At 37.2% G+C, this 15,292-nt stretch overlaps 1 protein-coding gene across 2 annotated transcripts in view; it reads right to left on the bottom strand.

Moving 5' to 3' along the window:
- Afg3l2 (AFG3 like matrix AAA peptidase subunit 2) overlaps positions 1 to 15,292 on the bottom strand; it is a 641,759-nt gene that overhangs the window by 414,685 nt on the left and 211,782 nt on the right. For both annotated transcript variants that reach the window (XM_090383564.1, XM_090383565.1), the window contains exon 6: positions 4,836 to 4,960. In XM_090383564.1, coding sequence (XP_090239690.1) covers positions 4,836 to 4,960 — 125 coding nt within the window. The remainder of the gene's footprint in view (positions 1 to 4,835; positions 4,961 to 15,292) is intronic.

Genomic DNA, 15,292 nt, shown 5'->3' with positions numbered 1-15,292 from the left:
CTATTCCTTGAGCCTTGCACAATCTTTCCAGGGCCGAATTGATCGACAAGGCTCCCATCATATACTCCCTCCTATCGTGTCTGGGCAGAATTGCAGACATTTTCAAATTCAACCCTAATTCACAGCTTTTTTTCATCAGTGACCTGTACTTGTTAAGTAATTCTGCCGGTCTCCTACTCTCAATATCATTAGTGCCAACGTGTACAACTATATCACCTTTTGTGCCCTTAAAAGATGATATCTGCTCTACAACATCATCAACCTTTGTCCCTGGCAGACATACCCTGGTCCTGTTCCACCTATTCTTTTTACAAAGCATGTTTTCCGTTTCCCTGACAATAGAGTCGCCAACAACTACTAACTGACATAACTGACATTCAACTAACTGACATAAATCTGATTTCTACAGAGTTTTGTATTCCTTACATTACCTGATGCATAACTTGGGGAAACCCCCAGATTACAATTAACATTATAGAATATACCCAATCAAATTGAAACGGCAAGATTTCTCCATAACCCATGCTGCATCTGAACAAACCATAGTCTTGTCTAGATGAACTTGCATTGTGTCTTTAACCAGTTACTTTTCCCAGAACAGAAGTTAACCTAACTTCTTAATTACTAGTGTCACCTTTTGATTACCCTTTGTGAATTGGGGATACATTTGTACTTCACTTTGTGGAGACCTCCCCTGAATCCAAGGTTTCTCTCATAATTATGGAGAAAGGATTTGCTTACTTCCTTATTATACATTGGAATTCAAAGAAAGTGTATCACCCCTTAAAATTATAATTGTCGTCCAAATAACTTAAGTATATGGTAATTTTTTTACAGATTGCATCAGATAAGATTGACACGTATAGGTGATGACATATTGCATCAGCTGTTACTTTCAACTATATAAGCACACTCCACAAGTGTTGCAGTCATTCCTTGCTTGTGTCAGGATGGGGAGTTGCGTGCAGTTTGATGCCACAACGAAAAAGTGCTATTGTTGCTTTACGTGAGGAAGGATGTTCTTCCCATCATATTGCTTATAGAGTGCCTTGTAATCAGTCAACAGCGAGTAGATTTCTTTCCAAACTCACGAATACCTGTTCTGCTGATAGGAAAAAAGGAACTGGATACAAACAAATCTCTTCGTCAAAACAGGACTGCATTTTGAAGCGCTTAAGCCTTAAAAACCACAAAGCTTCTTCGTCTGAGCTGAAAAGAGAATGGGAACAACATGCAGAAGTGGTAGCAAGTTCAGTAACATTCAGAAGGTGCCTCTTCAAAAACGTACATGTAGCCCGCCATCCTAAGAAGCCCCTCCTAACACAAAAAATTATAAAGGCCTAATTAATTTGATGTAAGGAGCATGTAAAATGGACCCCCGAGCAGTGGAAGTCAATTATTTTCTTGGATGAGAAGAAATTCAACCTGCATGCTCTGATGGGAGACAAACAATTTGCCATAGATGTGAAGAATACTATCCAGACTGTATGGTGTTTACAGTGAAATTCCCTACCAGCCAAATGATATGGGAGTGCATTTCATATTGTGGAGTAGTTCACCTGCAGTTCATAAAATGTTCCGTAAATGCCAATGGATACAGGGCTATATTGGAAGGCAAATTGCTGCCAACCATTTCAACCAGCCAAGTAACTGCATCTTTCAGGATGACTCTGCTCCTTGTCATTGGGAAAAAAGTGTAAGTAGGCACTTCTGTAGTTACTTTAGCTTCATTTTGGTGTTAGAGGTTCCACAGTAATGTGTTTACGTTTGTTACAGGTGAAAAAATGGTTGAAAGAATGGTCCATTACAACTCTTAGCTGGCCAGGAAACAGTCCGGCCTGAATCCTACAGAGAACTGTTGGCATCATGTGGAATCTGCAGTTGCCAGAAACAAACCAAACACCCTTCGTGAACTTCAGGAAGCCATAATTCGTGTTTGGAACCACAAACTGCCTTCAGAAATTGATCTTGTCAATGCCTCGATGGTGTGCTGCTGTCATCAGGGCCAGAGGCGGTTCAACTAAATATTAGTTTGCACCTGGTGACTTTTCATTTTGTTTTCCAATTAAAATGATAAACCAAAGCAAACTGAGGGCTTCTGATAACATTTCAGCCATAACTGTCATGTTTACCATAACTGTTGTATAAAGGTTGCAAATGCTTATTTCGAGATTAGAAATGTGAAATTCCTAGGCGATGCACTTTTTTTGAACACCAGCGTAACTGGATAGACCCTATCCACCCCAGGTGTCTTTCTTATGTTTAACTTCAATTCTTCTTCCACTTTCTTCTTAGTTATTACAAAGTCATTTTGCTCCCTCCCTATTAGAGTTTGATAAACTTCTGCCCTCCATTTCTTTCCAGAATTCCTGATGTGTGAATGTAGATGCAAAACACTCAACCAGTTCATCAGCCACCTGAGCAGGATCATAAACAGTCAAACCATCAATATCATGTGGATTAATCTGATTTATCCCTTTCCATCCAGAATTTACATAAGTAAAGATGTCTTTGCATCCTTTATCAAAGATTTTTTGCAATCGGCCTTTGCAAGCCTAACCTACTTTGACTAGATTTTAGACTAGTTTATATCTACCACAGGCTTCATTTCTGGCTGATAATTTACACACATCCCATGCATTTTGCTTCTGTACTACAATTGTCATTAGTTCATCTGACATAAATTTTAGTCTAATGCCTTAAACAATATTTCTTATCTGGTATGAAAAGCCTAGTAGCTTCTATGATTATTTCCCTGAATATCTTCCTTTAGTATTTGCTGTTGGTAACATCATCAGTTGGTCCCACTGCATAGAATTTAAAAACTGTTTGACACCACTGGTATCACCCTTACAAAAGTAAAAGCCTTTCTCCTTATCCTTGGGTAAAGGGCCTACACGAGCTGTGTTATGTTTACTAAGAGTACAATATTGCAAGGTGTCCGGTAACCAAATTAGATCAATTTGAAGTACTGATAAAGAGATCAAATTTACATATGCTGAGGATATCAAAGAAAATGTCACCCAGATATAAGGGAGGCAGAATTTGAATATGGTGAGTATGTGTACAGAAAGGACAGATAGGATAGGTGGGGAATTATGCTCTTAGTTAATGAAATCTAAAAAACTGCATCCAGCTGATACTGCTAGCCAATACAATGATGAGTCAGTTTGGAGTAACAAAAGCACTGCAAAACAGAAACGAGAGCAGGAATGTACCACTGGCCTACTAACTTATAACTTAAACTCCAAGATCATTAGTTACCTAACAAAAGAAAAAGACCTTCCTTTCAGTATAATGATTAGTGATCAGTATAATGAACACTGTATACAGGTATATAGAGTGAGCCAGTAATCCAAAATGTCTAACAATGGAGTACTTGAATATTTTGGATACTGACTAGAACTTGTGTGCTGGTCACTCACATAGAAGCAAGCCTTTTGCGGATATATTGAATGACTATTTTCTACAGTAGCTTGTTAGAGAGGCAACGAGAGAAAGCACCACTCTTGATCTGATTACCAGCAGCAACCTCTTATACATTAAGAATATGCAGATAAAAGACTCACTAGGTGACAGTGATCATAGTGTATTGATGTACGATTTCCTTAAAGATGTAACTGCTGTTGAGAGGAAAAGGAAGGTCTTTTCAAATTTTTCTAGCAGGGATAAGGAGATGATTATCCCCTTGTATAAGGCAATGGTCAGGCCACACCTTGAGTGCTGTTTACAGGTCTGGAGGCCTCATTTTAAGGATGTAGAGCTGCTTGAATGAGTACAGAGAAGGGCAACAAGATTAGTGAATGAAACAAAGGGATGCTCTTACAAAGAAAGGCTTAAGTTTTGCAAATTACAGTGTCTGGAGACTAGGTACCTGCAAGGTGATCTCATTGAGGTGTATAAAGCCTTGAATGGTTTGAGCATGCTGAATGCTGATGGGATTCTTCCTCTCGCTCAGAATAATTGCCTGAGAGGGCATAAATTCAAATTGAGGAAAGATGGTTGCAGCATAGATATGCAGAAGTTTGCCTTTAGCCAGGGGGTGGTTGATTGCTGGAACAAACTTCCATCTGTCGTTGTAGAAGTTGATAGCTTAAATAGATTCAAGGCAGAACTTGACAAACATTTGCAGCGAGTGGATGGGTGAAATAAGGATTTTTTTTTTTTTTTTTTTTTTTTTGGCTGATGCTATATAAGCTTGCTTTCTTGCATCATGTGCCTTTACTAATGCTAAAATGGGACCAACTTATGAAGTTGCCAACAGCAAACATTCAGGGATATTACTGCAGAAGCTACCAGGGTTTTTGTACAAATAAGAGATACTGCCAAGGCTTAGGCTGCACCTGAATGGATGTCAGAAGAACTGATGAAACTCTTGGCAGTTCATGTCCCCCTTCATAATGAACAATCCATTTTGTTTATTACAAAATGGATTACTCATTATGAACCTATTCAAAATACTCCAGGAATTTTTGAACATATTCAATAATCTATGAGCAAACTGTGAGGCATCTTCTCATTGACTGCTTTGATACAGATACAGAAGTCTCATCAGTCACTTAAGAGTGTGCTTTAATTCCTTCAATAAAAAGATAACTGAAAGTGAAGCAAATTTTTTCATAGAGAAAAGAAAGTTTATTTTATTTGTTCATAAGGATTTCTATGAAAAAATAAAACAAACTACAACTCAGAAAAGAATTATTTTGAGTGTGTCAAGCCAATTACCTCATTGAGCAGACAAGTTCGTCCACATTATTTGTTCAAATACTTTTATAGTTCATAGTTAAAATAAGTATCATTATATACTTAGTTGATAATTCATCTATATACCTTACCCATCCATTTCGCTCTTGTAAACCACAGGGATAAAGTTAGGAGGTTCAATATTCATCTCCAACTGAACATTCTCGAGATTTCTTTCAAATGTATCAACACTTCCAATATTAAACCACAAAACATTCTAAAAGGAGATGCATGAACTTAGTATAATATCTTAAAAATATACCAAAATACAGTAGGACCTCGAATATCCAAGGTAATAACCAAGGTCTCTGTTAGCTGTCCAAAGCCAAAATAAGAACAACAGTATTTAAAAAATTGTTAAAAGAATACCTAATTAAGTTAGAAGTATTAATTCATGCCAGTACTTGTTTCAAAAAGAGTTATGCAATGGTGCGAGAGCAACAAGTCCTATTTCTCTCAGCAAAAATTTAAGTGGAAAATATTAACAACCAGAATGCTGATGTTTGGGAAACAAAAACAAGATTAAATATATGTATTATTTTTATATTTATACAACATATGCAAATGCTACACCTGTTGTTTCTGGTTGATTCTAACATTTTGATGGCATGACTGATTTGGAACATGTTCAAACTTGAAATTGGCACTGACCTGCTGAAATTTTTTTGTACAAATGTTATATCTGTAACGATAGGAAGAGTAACAACAAAAATGTTTTGCGTGTTAAACTAAAAAGTAAATATTACAACAGATATTATTAAGTATGTTTGGAACTTACTTTTTTTTAATTTTCAACCATTTCATTAAATGTCCATAAAGAATAAAATCTTAAATTTATTGCATACTATATATAGTATATATTTTACACACTTAGAGGGGAACTTATAGGGGGGCTTAGAGGGGAACAGGTATCCTGTGTGTTATCAGACACTCAGCCTAAAACACTGATTGATCCAATATCTCTCTATTACAGAAGATTTAGGAGAAGTCCGGTTGGCCTGCTTCCCTAAAATCCACTCATGCACACCTTCTCGATGGTAAGCCCTGTTACGTCACTTAGGTGGCAAAGAACGTGTAGAGTGGTTCTCTTCAAGACGCCTGGACAGCGTGAAGAGGAAAAGACCAAACCCTCCAGCATATGACAGCACAACAATACAAATGGCCCTCAGTCCCCAGCAGCTTTCACTCTCCCTCTTACGACAGCGAGAGGATCAGAGTGGAAGCAGAGAGTGCTAAGAATCTCTGTGTACAACCAGGCTGCCATGCACGGAAACTGAACTTGGCCTGTTATAACATACGATCACTCATCGGTGAAGACAGGATATTAGAGCTGGAAAAGGAATTAGAAAATGTGAATTGGAATATCATCGGTTTGGCTGAAACAAGAAGAAGAAATGAACCACTTATAAGTTTATCAAGTGGAAATCTGCTGTACACCATTGGAAACAGTGAACGGAGTGAAGGTGGAGTTGGGTTTCTGGTCCATAAAGATTTTAAAAACAACATTTTGGAATTCAAAAGTACATCACCAAGGGTGTCAAGACTAATACTCAGATTTCTAAGAGGTACAAGCTAAAGATTATAATGATTTATGCACTAACATCGAGCCATGATGATGAAGAGGTTGAAGAAATGTACACTGAAATTGAGAGTCTTCTAGATGAGCAGAAAACCCACTACACTATTATTATGGGGGACTTCAATGCTAAGGTTGGAAAAAGGCAAAACAGCGCAGAAAGAGGAACTATAGGAAATTTTGGAATTGGTGAAAGAAATAAAAGAGGTGAAAGACTTGTGGAATTTGCAGAATCTCAAGGAATGTCAGTAATGAGCACTTTTTTCAAGAAAAGGGTGAACAGAAAGTGGACATGGAAGAGTCCAAATGGATTAACAACTAATGAAATCAACTTCATCCTCACTAACAGAAGATAATATTGTGAATGATGTTACCGTCCTGAATAAGGTAAATGTTGGAAGTGATCACAGAATGGTAAGATGTACACTTGATATAGATGTAGGAAAGGAAAGGAAAAAACTGACTCGAGTAAATAATACAAAGGTCTTTGAGATAACAGAGGAGGAGAAAAAGCAGTATGTACTGGAACTTAAGAACAAGTTTGAGCTTCTGCAGACTGCTCAGGACCAAGGTATCGACGAGGAATATTACAACTTTCTGAAAGTGATAAAGCCCAAGAAACCTATAGGGAAAAAGAAATCCAAAGAAGAAAAAATTAGTCAAGAAACACTTGTCATGATGAACTGAAGGCGACAAATGAAGAGCAAGAAAAACACTGACAGGGAGAAAATTGAGTATACTGAGTTATGCAAAGCCATTAGAGACTCAGAGAGGATATAAGAAGATTTAACACAAGAAAAGTAGAACAAGCATTAAGGGAAAACAAAGGATTTAAATCAGCAGCCATGAGCAGTAATACAGAAAGACAAATGATACTGAAACTTAAGAATAGCGATGGTGTACTTATAAACAGCAGAGAAGGCATAATTCAAATAGCAGAAGACTACTATAGAGAATTATACAAGGAGCGAGGGAATGATACCAGCAGTGAGGAAGATGGATTGCAAAGTAGCAACACATACGACATACCCGATATTCTTCATGATGAGGTAGAACATGCATTGAAGAAAATGAAGAATCAGAAAGCCCCGGGGGAAGATGAAGTTACTGTAGAGTTGTTAAAATTGGGAGGAAGAGACATAACACAAAAACTGGCAAGGCTCTTCACAAAGTGCATTAGAAAATGTGTGACGCCTAAGCAGTGGAATAATGCAATCATAGTTTTGCTGCGTAAGAAAGGAGACAAATCAGAAATTGGAAATTATAGACCAATTAGCTTGTTATCCCACATCTACAAGTTGTTCACAAGGGTCATTACTAACAGATTAGAAAGAATACTTGATGAGAATCAACCGAAAGAGCAAGCTGGCTTTAGGATAGGATTCTCAACTATGGATCACCTTCACGTAATATCACAGCTAATGGAGAAAGCAAATGAATATAACACCAGTATGCCTGGCATTTGTGGATTATGAGAAGGCATTTGACTCCATACAGCATAAGGCAATGTTTCGGGCACTGGAAAGAAAAGGCATAAATACCCCATATATTTATGATTTTGAAGAAAATATATGAGAGTGCTACCTCCTTTATTAGACTAGACAAAGACAGGAGGAAATTTAAAATCGAGAAAGGAGTTTGACAAGGAGACACAATATCTCTGAAGCTGTTTACTGCTGCCCTTGTTTGTTGATGTTGTTTGGTTTTTTTAAGGAGCATTAGCAACTAAGGCCATATTGCTCTGGGGTATGCGGTAGTCATTCCCTGACCTTTCCGCATCCTCCATATTTGGTGTTGACGGGCTCGAACCCCGGTTTAATCAAGAAGCGTGTGCTACGCACTGCTGCTCCTTCCCACCTGGTTACGGAGGCGCCACTGCTGCCCTTGAGGAAGCTTTCAGAAGATTAGACTGGTCACAGAAAGGAGTCAATGTGAACGGAGGGTACCTAAACCATTTACGATTTGCAGATGACATTGTGGTCATCAGCCACGATCCCAAAGAATTAGAGGAAAATCTTAATCAGTTATGCACAGTTAGTAAGGATTTTGGACTAAAGATGAATATGGCTAAAACAAAAGTAAGGATGAAAAAGTATGCCATGGAAAGGAAAATAATGATTGAAGGAGCAGTAATTGAAAAGGTGGAGTCATTTACTTATCTGGGACAAGTTATTAGCTGCAATAATGATAAATGGCTGGAAGTCAAGAGAAGAATAAATTTTGGATGGATAGCATTCAGGAAATATAGTTACATACTGAAGAGCAATATCCCAGTTTGTCTGAAACGTAAAATAATGAATCAATGTATACTCCCCACCATGACTTATGGAAGTGAAACTTGGGCACTCACCAAAAGAATGGAAGAGAAGCTGAGAACTACACAGCGAAGAATGGAACGAATTATACTGGGAATCAGACTGTTAGATAAGAAGAGAAACACATGGATTAGGCAGCGAACTCAAGTAAAGGACATTCTTATCAAAACTAAAGAACTAAAATGGTCTTGGGCAGTACACATAGCTCGAAGACGTGATGACAAATGGACTAAGAAAATAACAGAATGGTACCCACGAGGAGCTAGAAGAAAACCTGGAAGACAAAGGCGGAGATGGATAGATGAAATTCATGAGCTTTTGGGTAGTAAATGGATGGCCAGTGCTCAAAACAGAAGGAACTGGAAAGTTGCTGGAGAGGCCTTCATCCTGCAGTGGATTGAAAATGGCTGATGATGATTTTACACACACAGTGTGATCAAAAAGTTCAGAATTTCACTTTGTATGTTAAAATTGTGGCATTGTACAAAGTTGCAGCTTTTCTTATTTTAAGTAAATCACATCTCGATCTGGTTACCCACATTTTAAAATTAGTGATTTTAATGACCAGAAAATTTCCATTAAATTTTGTTTCAAATTAAGTAAAGGTGAATGAGAGATCCACAAAAAATTAAAAACAGCTTTCAGAGAAGGTGCTGTCTGTTTTTAAGACTTTTCTGTGTGCAAAACATTTTAACTGAATGGGGTAAAACATAGTTGATGTTATAATTAGATTTTATCTAATTATAAATAGCTTCTTCTGCTTGCTTGATTATTTAAGGCAGGTGTAACAAAAAACATAGTTCATACTGATGCTATATTATGTCTTTTCACTTCAAAAACTTTAGATATAAAATGTATAAATACTGCTATTTATTACGATGATATTAATTGCTGTGTTAAATTAACAAAGTATACATTATTAATTTTAACATTACACATTTAGTTTAGAAAATTAGCATTACAAGAAAATCGGGTCAAAACAATATCCCCAAAGCATTTTGGGAACAGTGTCAATTACGCCCAAAATCGGGATAAAACTGGAAAATTAGAATGTCTGGTCATCTTGTGTCTTTTTCAATGCCCAAAACAGAATGACAATTCTTGGTCAAATGTGATGATCATGCTTATCATAATCTATGACTCACAGGGCATTGGCATTATTAGTCTGTCTAGCATAGTGAAATAGTGAAGCTAAAATACTAACAAATAGCAATTTCACGATGCTATTCAGAAAACAGCTGGAAAAGTGAGCTTCAAAGAATTGATGCTTGCATCATGAAGATATCTCTGCACACACAGTTCCTTCCATTCAAGACTGTCTTGCACACTTCATCAATAGGAAAACCATCCAAGTTGCCAGTCAGCTTCATCCATTCCCAAAAATTAGTTCAGTTCCCAAACTTTTTTGATCACACCTATTATCATAATGCATTGTACTCAATAAAAATTTTTTAAAATTACTCTCCATAAGTTTATTTTATTCATTTAATGTTAATAATCGGACAATGAACAGTAATAAATGAATTCCAATTCTGTATAAAAAAGGAGTTGAAAGAGTTGTTTCTATTATCTGCAATTTCAGTTATCTTCAGCACTCTCAGTCCCAATCACTTCGGGTAAACGAAGTCCCACTGTATTTGCTTTAAGGCTTTTATAATTCACTGTATTTACATACTGATTGGTAACATGTAAAGTTTATCTCCTTAAAAGTAAAGATTAGCAAGGAAAAAGTCAAACAAATGATTACAAAAAAATAAATGTGCATTAAATATTACAGTATTACTTATAAAGGAAATTTTGCATGCTTGTTCCGTGTGTGTGGAGCAGATATGGAGTAAAAACATTAATATCCTGGAAAGACTAAATTCAAAAAATAGCAAGGGCTTAATTTTTTCAGTACTCACCTTGATCAATCTGCAATTGTTATGGTTCGAATGGTAAGAGGTGACTAGCTTTAAGGTGATTGGTTGTAAAATTAAGGGGTGTGTAAATGGTAATTAGGCTGGAAACGGGATTAAAATATGCGCAAGGAAGTAGCAGTGCACTAACTCCGTCCTTGGTTGTCATTAAATTGGGAATCTCTATATAGCGGATAAGCCAAAAGTCGTAACGAAGGACTTTCGTTAAAAAACGTCTTCAGTTGGCAAGTTAAATGAAAAGGGAACGCGTACTGTATTTAAGAAGAATTTTGTAATCCTGTGATGCACTTTGTTATTTGCAGGAATCTCAGATTGGTGAGATTCCAAACTGGGGAAAGATTGAAGTGGAGTTTTGCATTTATAATATTTAGATCGGAGTGGTGACAAACCCATTCTATAATGAGGGCTTCGAATTGTAAAATTTTGTAACTGTTTTTTAATTTTAATATGGTAACAGCTGAGTCAACTAAGGGAGTATGGTTGTTGGAGTGGGGATGTAAAGCAAGTTCAGTGCTAGATTGTCCAGTTCTGAAGCTATTGTAGTGATAGTATGATCTGGTATTGGATGATTGGGTTGAACCGAATTTAGTTGTGGTACTACCAATGTAACAGGCGTTACAATTGTGTTGGCATTTTATTAAAAAAATAATATTATTCATTTCGCTTGTTGGATATTTATGTGCTTCTTTATATTTATTGAAAGGTGATCCGAGTTTGATATAAGTGGAAAAAATAAGAGTGATGTCTGTACCTGCAAAAATATTTGCCGAAATTGTCCTGCAAGATTACTATGATAAGGAAGGACAAGATGCGTTTTACTATTTATGATATGTTTTATGGGGTTATTGATATTATTTTTTGTGATGGAAATGGTATGTTGGATTAATTTTGTAGGGTAATTTCTGGCTATGAATTTTTTTGTGAGATATTGTAACTCATTGGATAGGTCGTCTTGTGAGGTGCTGAATTTAATGCCGTTGTAGATTTGGTTATAGAGAACGGAATTTTTGATGTTAAAAGGGTGGTGTGATGTAAAATGTAGGAATTTCCCTGTGTGACATTTTACATCACACCACCCTTTGAACATCAAAAAATCCATTTTCTATAACTAAATCTACAACACCATTAAATTCAGCACCTCACAAGACGACCTATCCAATGAGTTACAATATCTCACAAAAAAATTCATAGCCAGAAATTACCCTCCAAAATTAATCCAACATACCATTTCCATCACAAAAAGTAATATCAATAACCCCATAAAACATATCATAAATAGTAAAACACGTCTTGTCCTTCCTTATCATAGTAATCTTGCAGGACAATTTCGGCAAATATTTGCAGGTACAGACATCACTCTTATTTGTACATCGAAGACTGCTGTACAAATTGGAGCAGTGAGGCATTGGAGGCAAATTGTTGCTATTGATAAAGGGATGGTTGCATGGGGGAAGACAGTCTGGTAATCAATCATGGAGTAATATTATTAGTGAGTCCCCCAGGGTTCAGTGTTGGGTCCATTGCTGTTTTCTGTATTTATTTTTGATATTGATGATATAATCAATCTTAATGTCTAAGTTTGCAGACAACACAAAGGTTGGCAGAGTTGTTAATGACACTAATGACAGTATGCTACTGCAACAGGATCTAGAAAAGTTGAGCAGATGGGCTGAGTGGTAGCAACTGAAGTTTAAGATATGAGCAAATGGGTAGCAGTAACCCCAGAGTAATGTATCAACTGCATGGTAGTACACTGAGGGTGGTAGAGAATGAAAAGGATGTGGGGATAATTGTGCAGTCAGATATGAAGTTTTCTGAGCAATGCAGACTGTCTTCAAGATTGATTGATTGATTTGGTTTTTTATGGCACATTGGCAGCTAAAGCCATAATGCACCAAGTCAAATTTAAAAGGCTACTAAACAATTTGGTAGCCTAGACTACCACTGTCTTCAAGAGTAGTTCATGGTGTCGTGTCAATGATATACAGGAATTTTTCTAGCAGGGAAAAGGAGGTGTTTATCCTATTGTATAAATAGGATAGGATAAATTGTATCCTTTCTAAAATACTGGAGGCCTCATTTTAGGAAGGATGTAGAGCTGCTGGAACAAGTACAGAGAAGGGTAACAAGATTAGTGAATGGAACAAAGGGTTGCTCTTAAAAAGAAAGGCTTAAGTTTTGCAAATTGCAGTGCCTGGAGACTAGGCACCTGCCAGGTGACCTGATTGAAGTGTATAAGGCCTCGAATAGGTTGAGCATGCTCAATGCTGATGGGATTTTTCCTGTTGCTCAGATTAATCACCTGAGAGGACATAAATTCAAATTGAGGAAAGATAGTTGTAGAACAGATGTGTGGAAGTTTGCCTTTAGCTAGCAGGTGGTTGATTGCTCGAACAACTTCCATCTATCATTGTATGAGTTGACAGCTTAAATAAATTCAAGGCAGAACTAGACAAACATTTGGAGCAAATGGATAGGGATTTTTTTTTTTTTTGCTGATTCTGTGAAAGCTTGCTTTTCTTGCATCATATGTCACTGCTAATGCTAACAGGTAGCTGTACGACACATGAGAGAAGAGGAGATTAACCTGACTACTATTTTCTGGGTTTTTTGGATAGTTAAGAAATTTAGAAATCTGAAAAATCTACATACACGAGAACACCTGGGAAGGAAAAATGATATTTGAAGAGTTAGAGTAAAATCTGAAAGCTGAAAAAATAAATAAAATAAAAATGTGGAGCAAATAAGAAACACAACCTCATCAAAAAGTTTCACATCTGTAGATACTAGTAGAAGTAGATATGACTACTAGGAAAAGTCTGATTGCCCTAACTTCCATGAAGTTCAAATATATTAAAAGAGAGACACAATGGAAAATTTAACACCTTTCTACTCTGACTTTTCCCTGCAGGATAACACAAAACACGAGGGCTGTTCAATAAAGAATGATCATAATTTTTCATGAACAACCGTACTGCTTGCTATTTCTAATGGAGCTACAGAATTAAATATTAAACCAAGCCTCATTACATACTCATGCACACAGTGTGATCACTGCGGGTGGTCAGGTTAATGCCTGTTCAGTCTCGCCTATGTAACAGTGAATATTACACAAGGGAAACAGTAAGCTGCTCTCAAATTTTGTTTATGTCTCAAGGAAATGTGAGCTGAAGAATATGAAATGTTAAAGGAGACTTATGGTGAAGCTACACTTCCATATGGAACTGATTGCAGCCAGTTTAGAACGTTTAAAGACGGATGGGGTTAAATCACAGAAATTAGCAGACCGGGATCTCCAACTTCTGTGACTGCAAAAACCATAAACACTGCTCATGATTACAGAAGCAAAGATCATATAACAGTAAGGCAACTGCCAGAGATGTTAAGAATATCAGTAGGAAGCACGAGTGGTATTCTCCATGAATATTTGCTGAAAATGATGATGTTGGCATAAGGTGACAGGGGCAGATGAGATATGGCTTTCTCATTTTGACCCAGTGGGTAAAAAAAAAATTGCTCTTTTGGAAGTCTACATCATCACCAACACTGAAAAAGCACACCTTCTGGCTTCAACAGGAAATGTTATGGTCATCGCTTTTTTTTTAATACATTCAAGGAATTTTTTACCAACATGTAGCCACATCATATGACTATTACAGGACCTTACTACAGAACTCAAATGCACACGAGTGGGTGGATGCTGAATCCCGACAATGCAAAACCTCACATTGCTCACTATCACCAGGTACTCAGCCAGCATTAATCTCGAATGTATTCCTTGTCGTCCACCTGCCAGCCCTGACCTTGCATTTTCTTTTTTTATTTAGTCCAAAAGATAAAGAAGCTGCTGCTAGGAACACAATTACAGTCGACAGAGGGAGTTAGCCTAACAATAGTAGAGGCATGTGATGTAACAAAGCAAGCTTATATAGCATTACAAAAAAAAAAAAAAAAAATTCCATTTCACTCATACATTCACTCCAAAGGTTTGTCAGATTCTTCCCCGAATTTACTTAAGTTATCAACTTCCACAATGATAGATGGAAGTTTGCTGAAGCAATCAATCACCCTCTAGCTAAAGAGAATTCCAACACATCTATTCTACAACTCAACTGTCTTTCCTCAATTTGAATTTATGTCCCCCTCAGGTGTGTAATCTGAGCAAGAGGAAGAATCCCATCAGCATTCAGCTTGCTCAACCCATTCAAGGCCTTATACACCTCAATCAGATCACCACCACAGGTGCCTACTCTTCAGGTGCTGGATTTATTGCAAAACGTAAGCCTTTCTTAGTAAGAACAACAACCCTTTGTTCCCCTCACCAATCTTGTTGCCCTTCTTTTTTACTTGTTCTAGCAACTCTATATCCTTCCTAAAATGAGACCTGCAGACCTGTAAGCAGTGCTCAAGGTGTGGCCTGATCATTGCCTTATGCAAAGGGATAATCACCTCCTTATCCCTGCTAGCAAAGTTCAAGTATATCATTCATAAGACCCCATGAGCTGCTCTGGCAGTCTGTCTGCACTGCTCAGAAAACTCCATATCTGACTGCACAATTACTCCCAGACCTTGAGTGCAGCACTGCACAGTTGATATGTTTCTCTGGGGTTACTGCCACCCATTTGCAGTACTTTGCATTTATCAATGTTAAACTCCAGCTGCACCTCTCAGCCCACCTGCTCAACTTTTCTAAATCCTTTCGCTGTAGTGTACAGTCATTATTATCATTAACAACCCTG

Source organism: Mastigoproctus giganteus, chromosome 10 (genome assembly GCF_048544385.1).
Source record: "Mastigoproctus giganteus isolate SK-2022 chromosome 10, ASM4854438v1, whole genome shotgun sequence".
In the NCBI taxonomy this organism is placed as follows: domain Eukaryota; kingdom Metazoa; phylum Arthropoda; class Arachnida; order Uropygi; family Thelyphonidae; genus Mastigoproctus; species Mastigoproctus giganteus.
The sequence above is the reverse complement of the archived record's forward strand: the minus strand, read 5'-3'. Positions and strand labels throughout refer to the sequence as shown.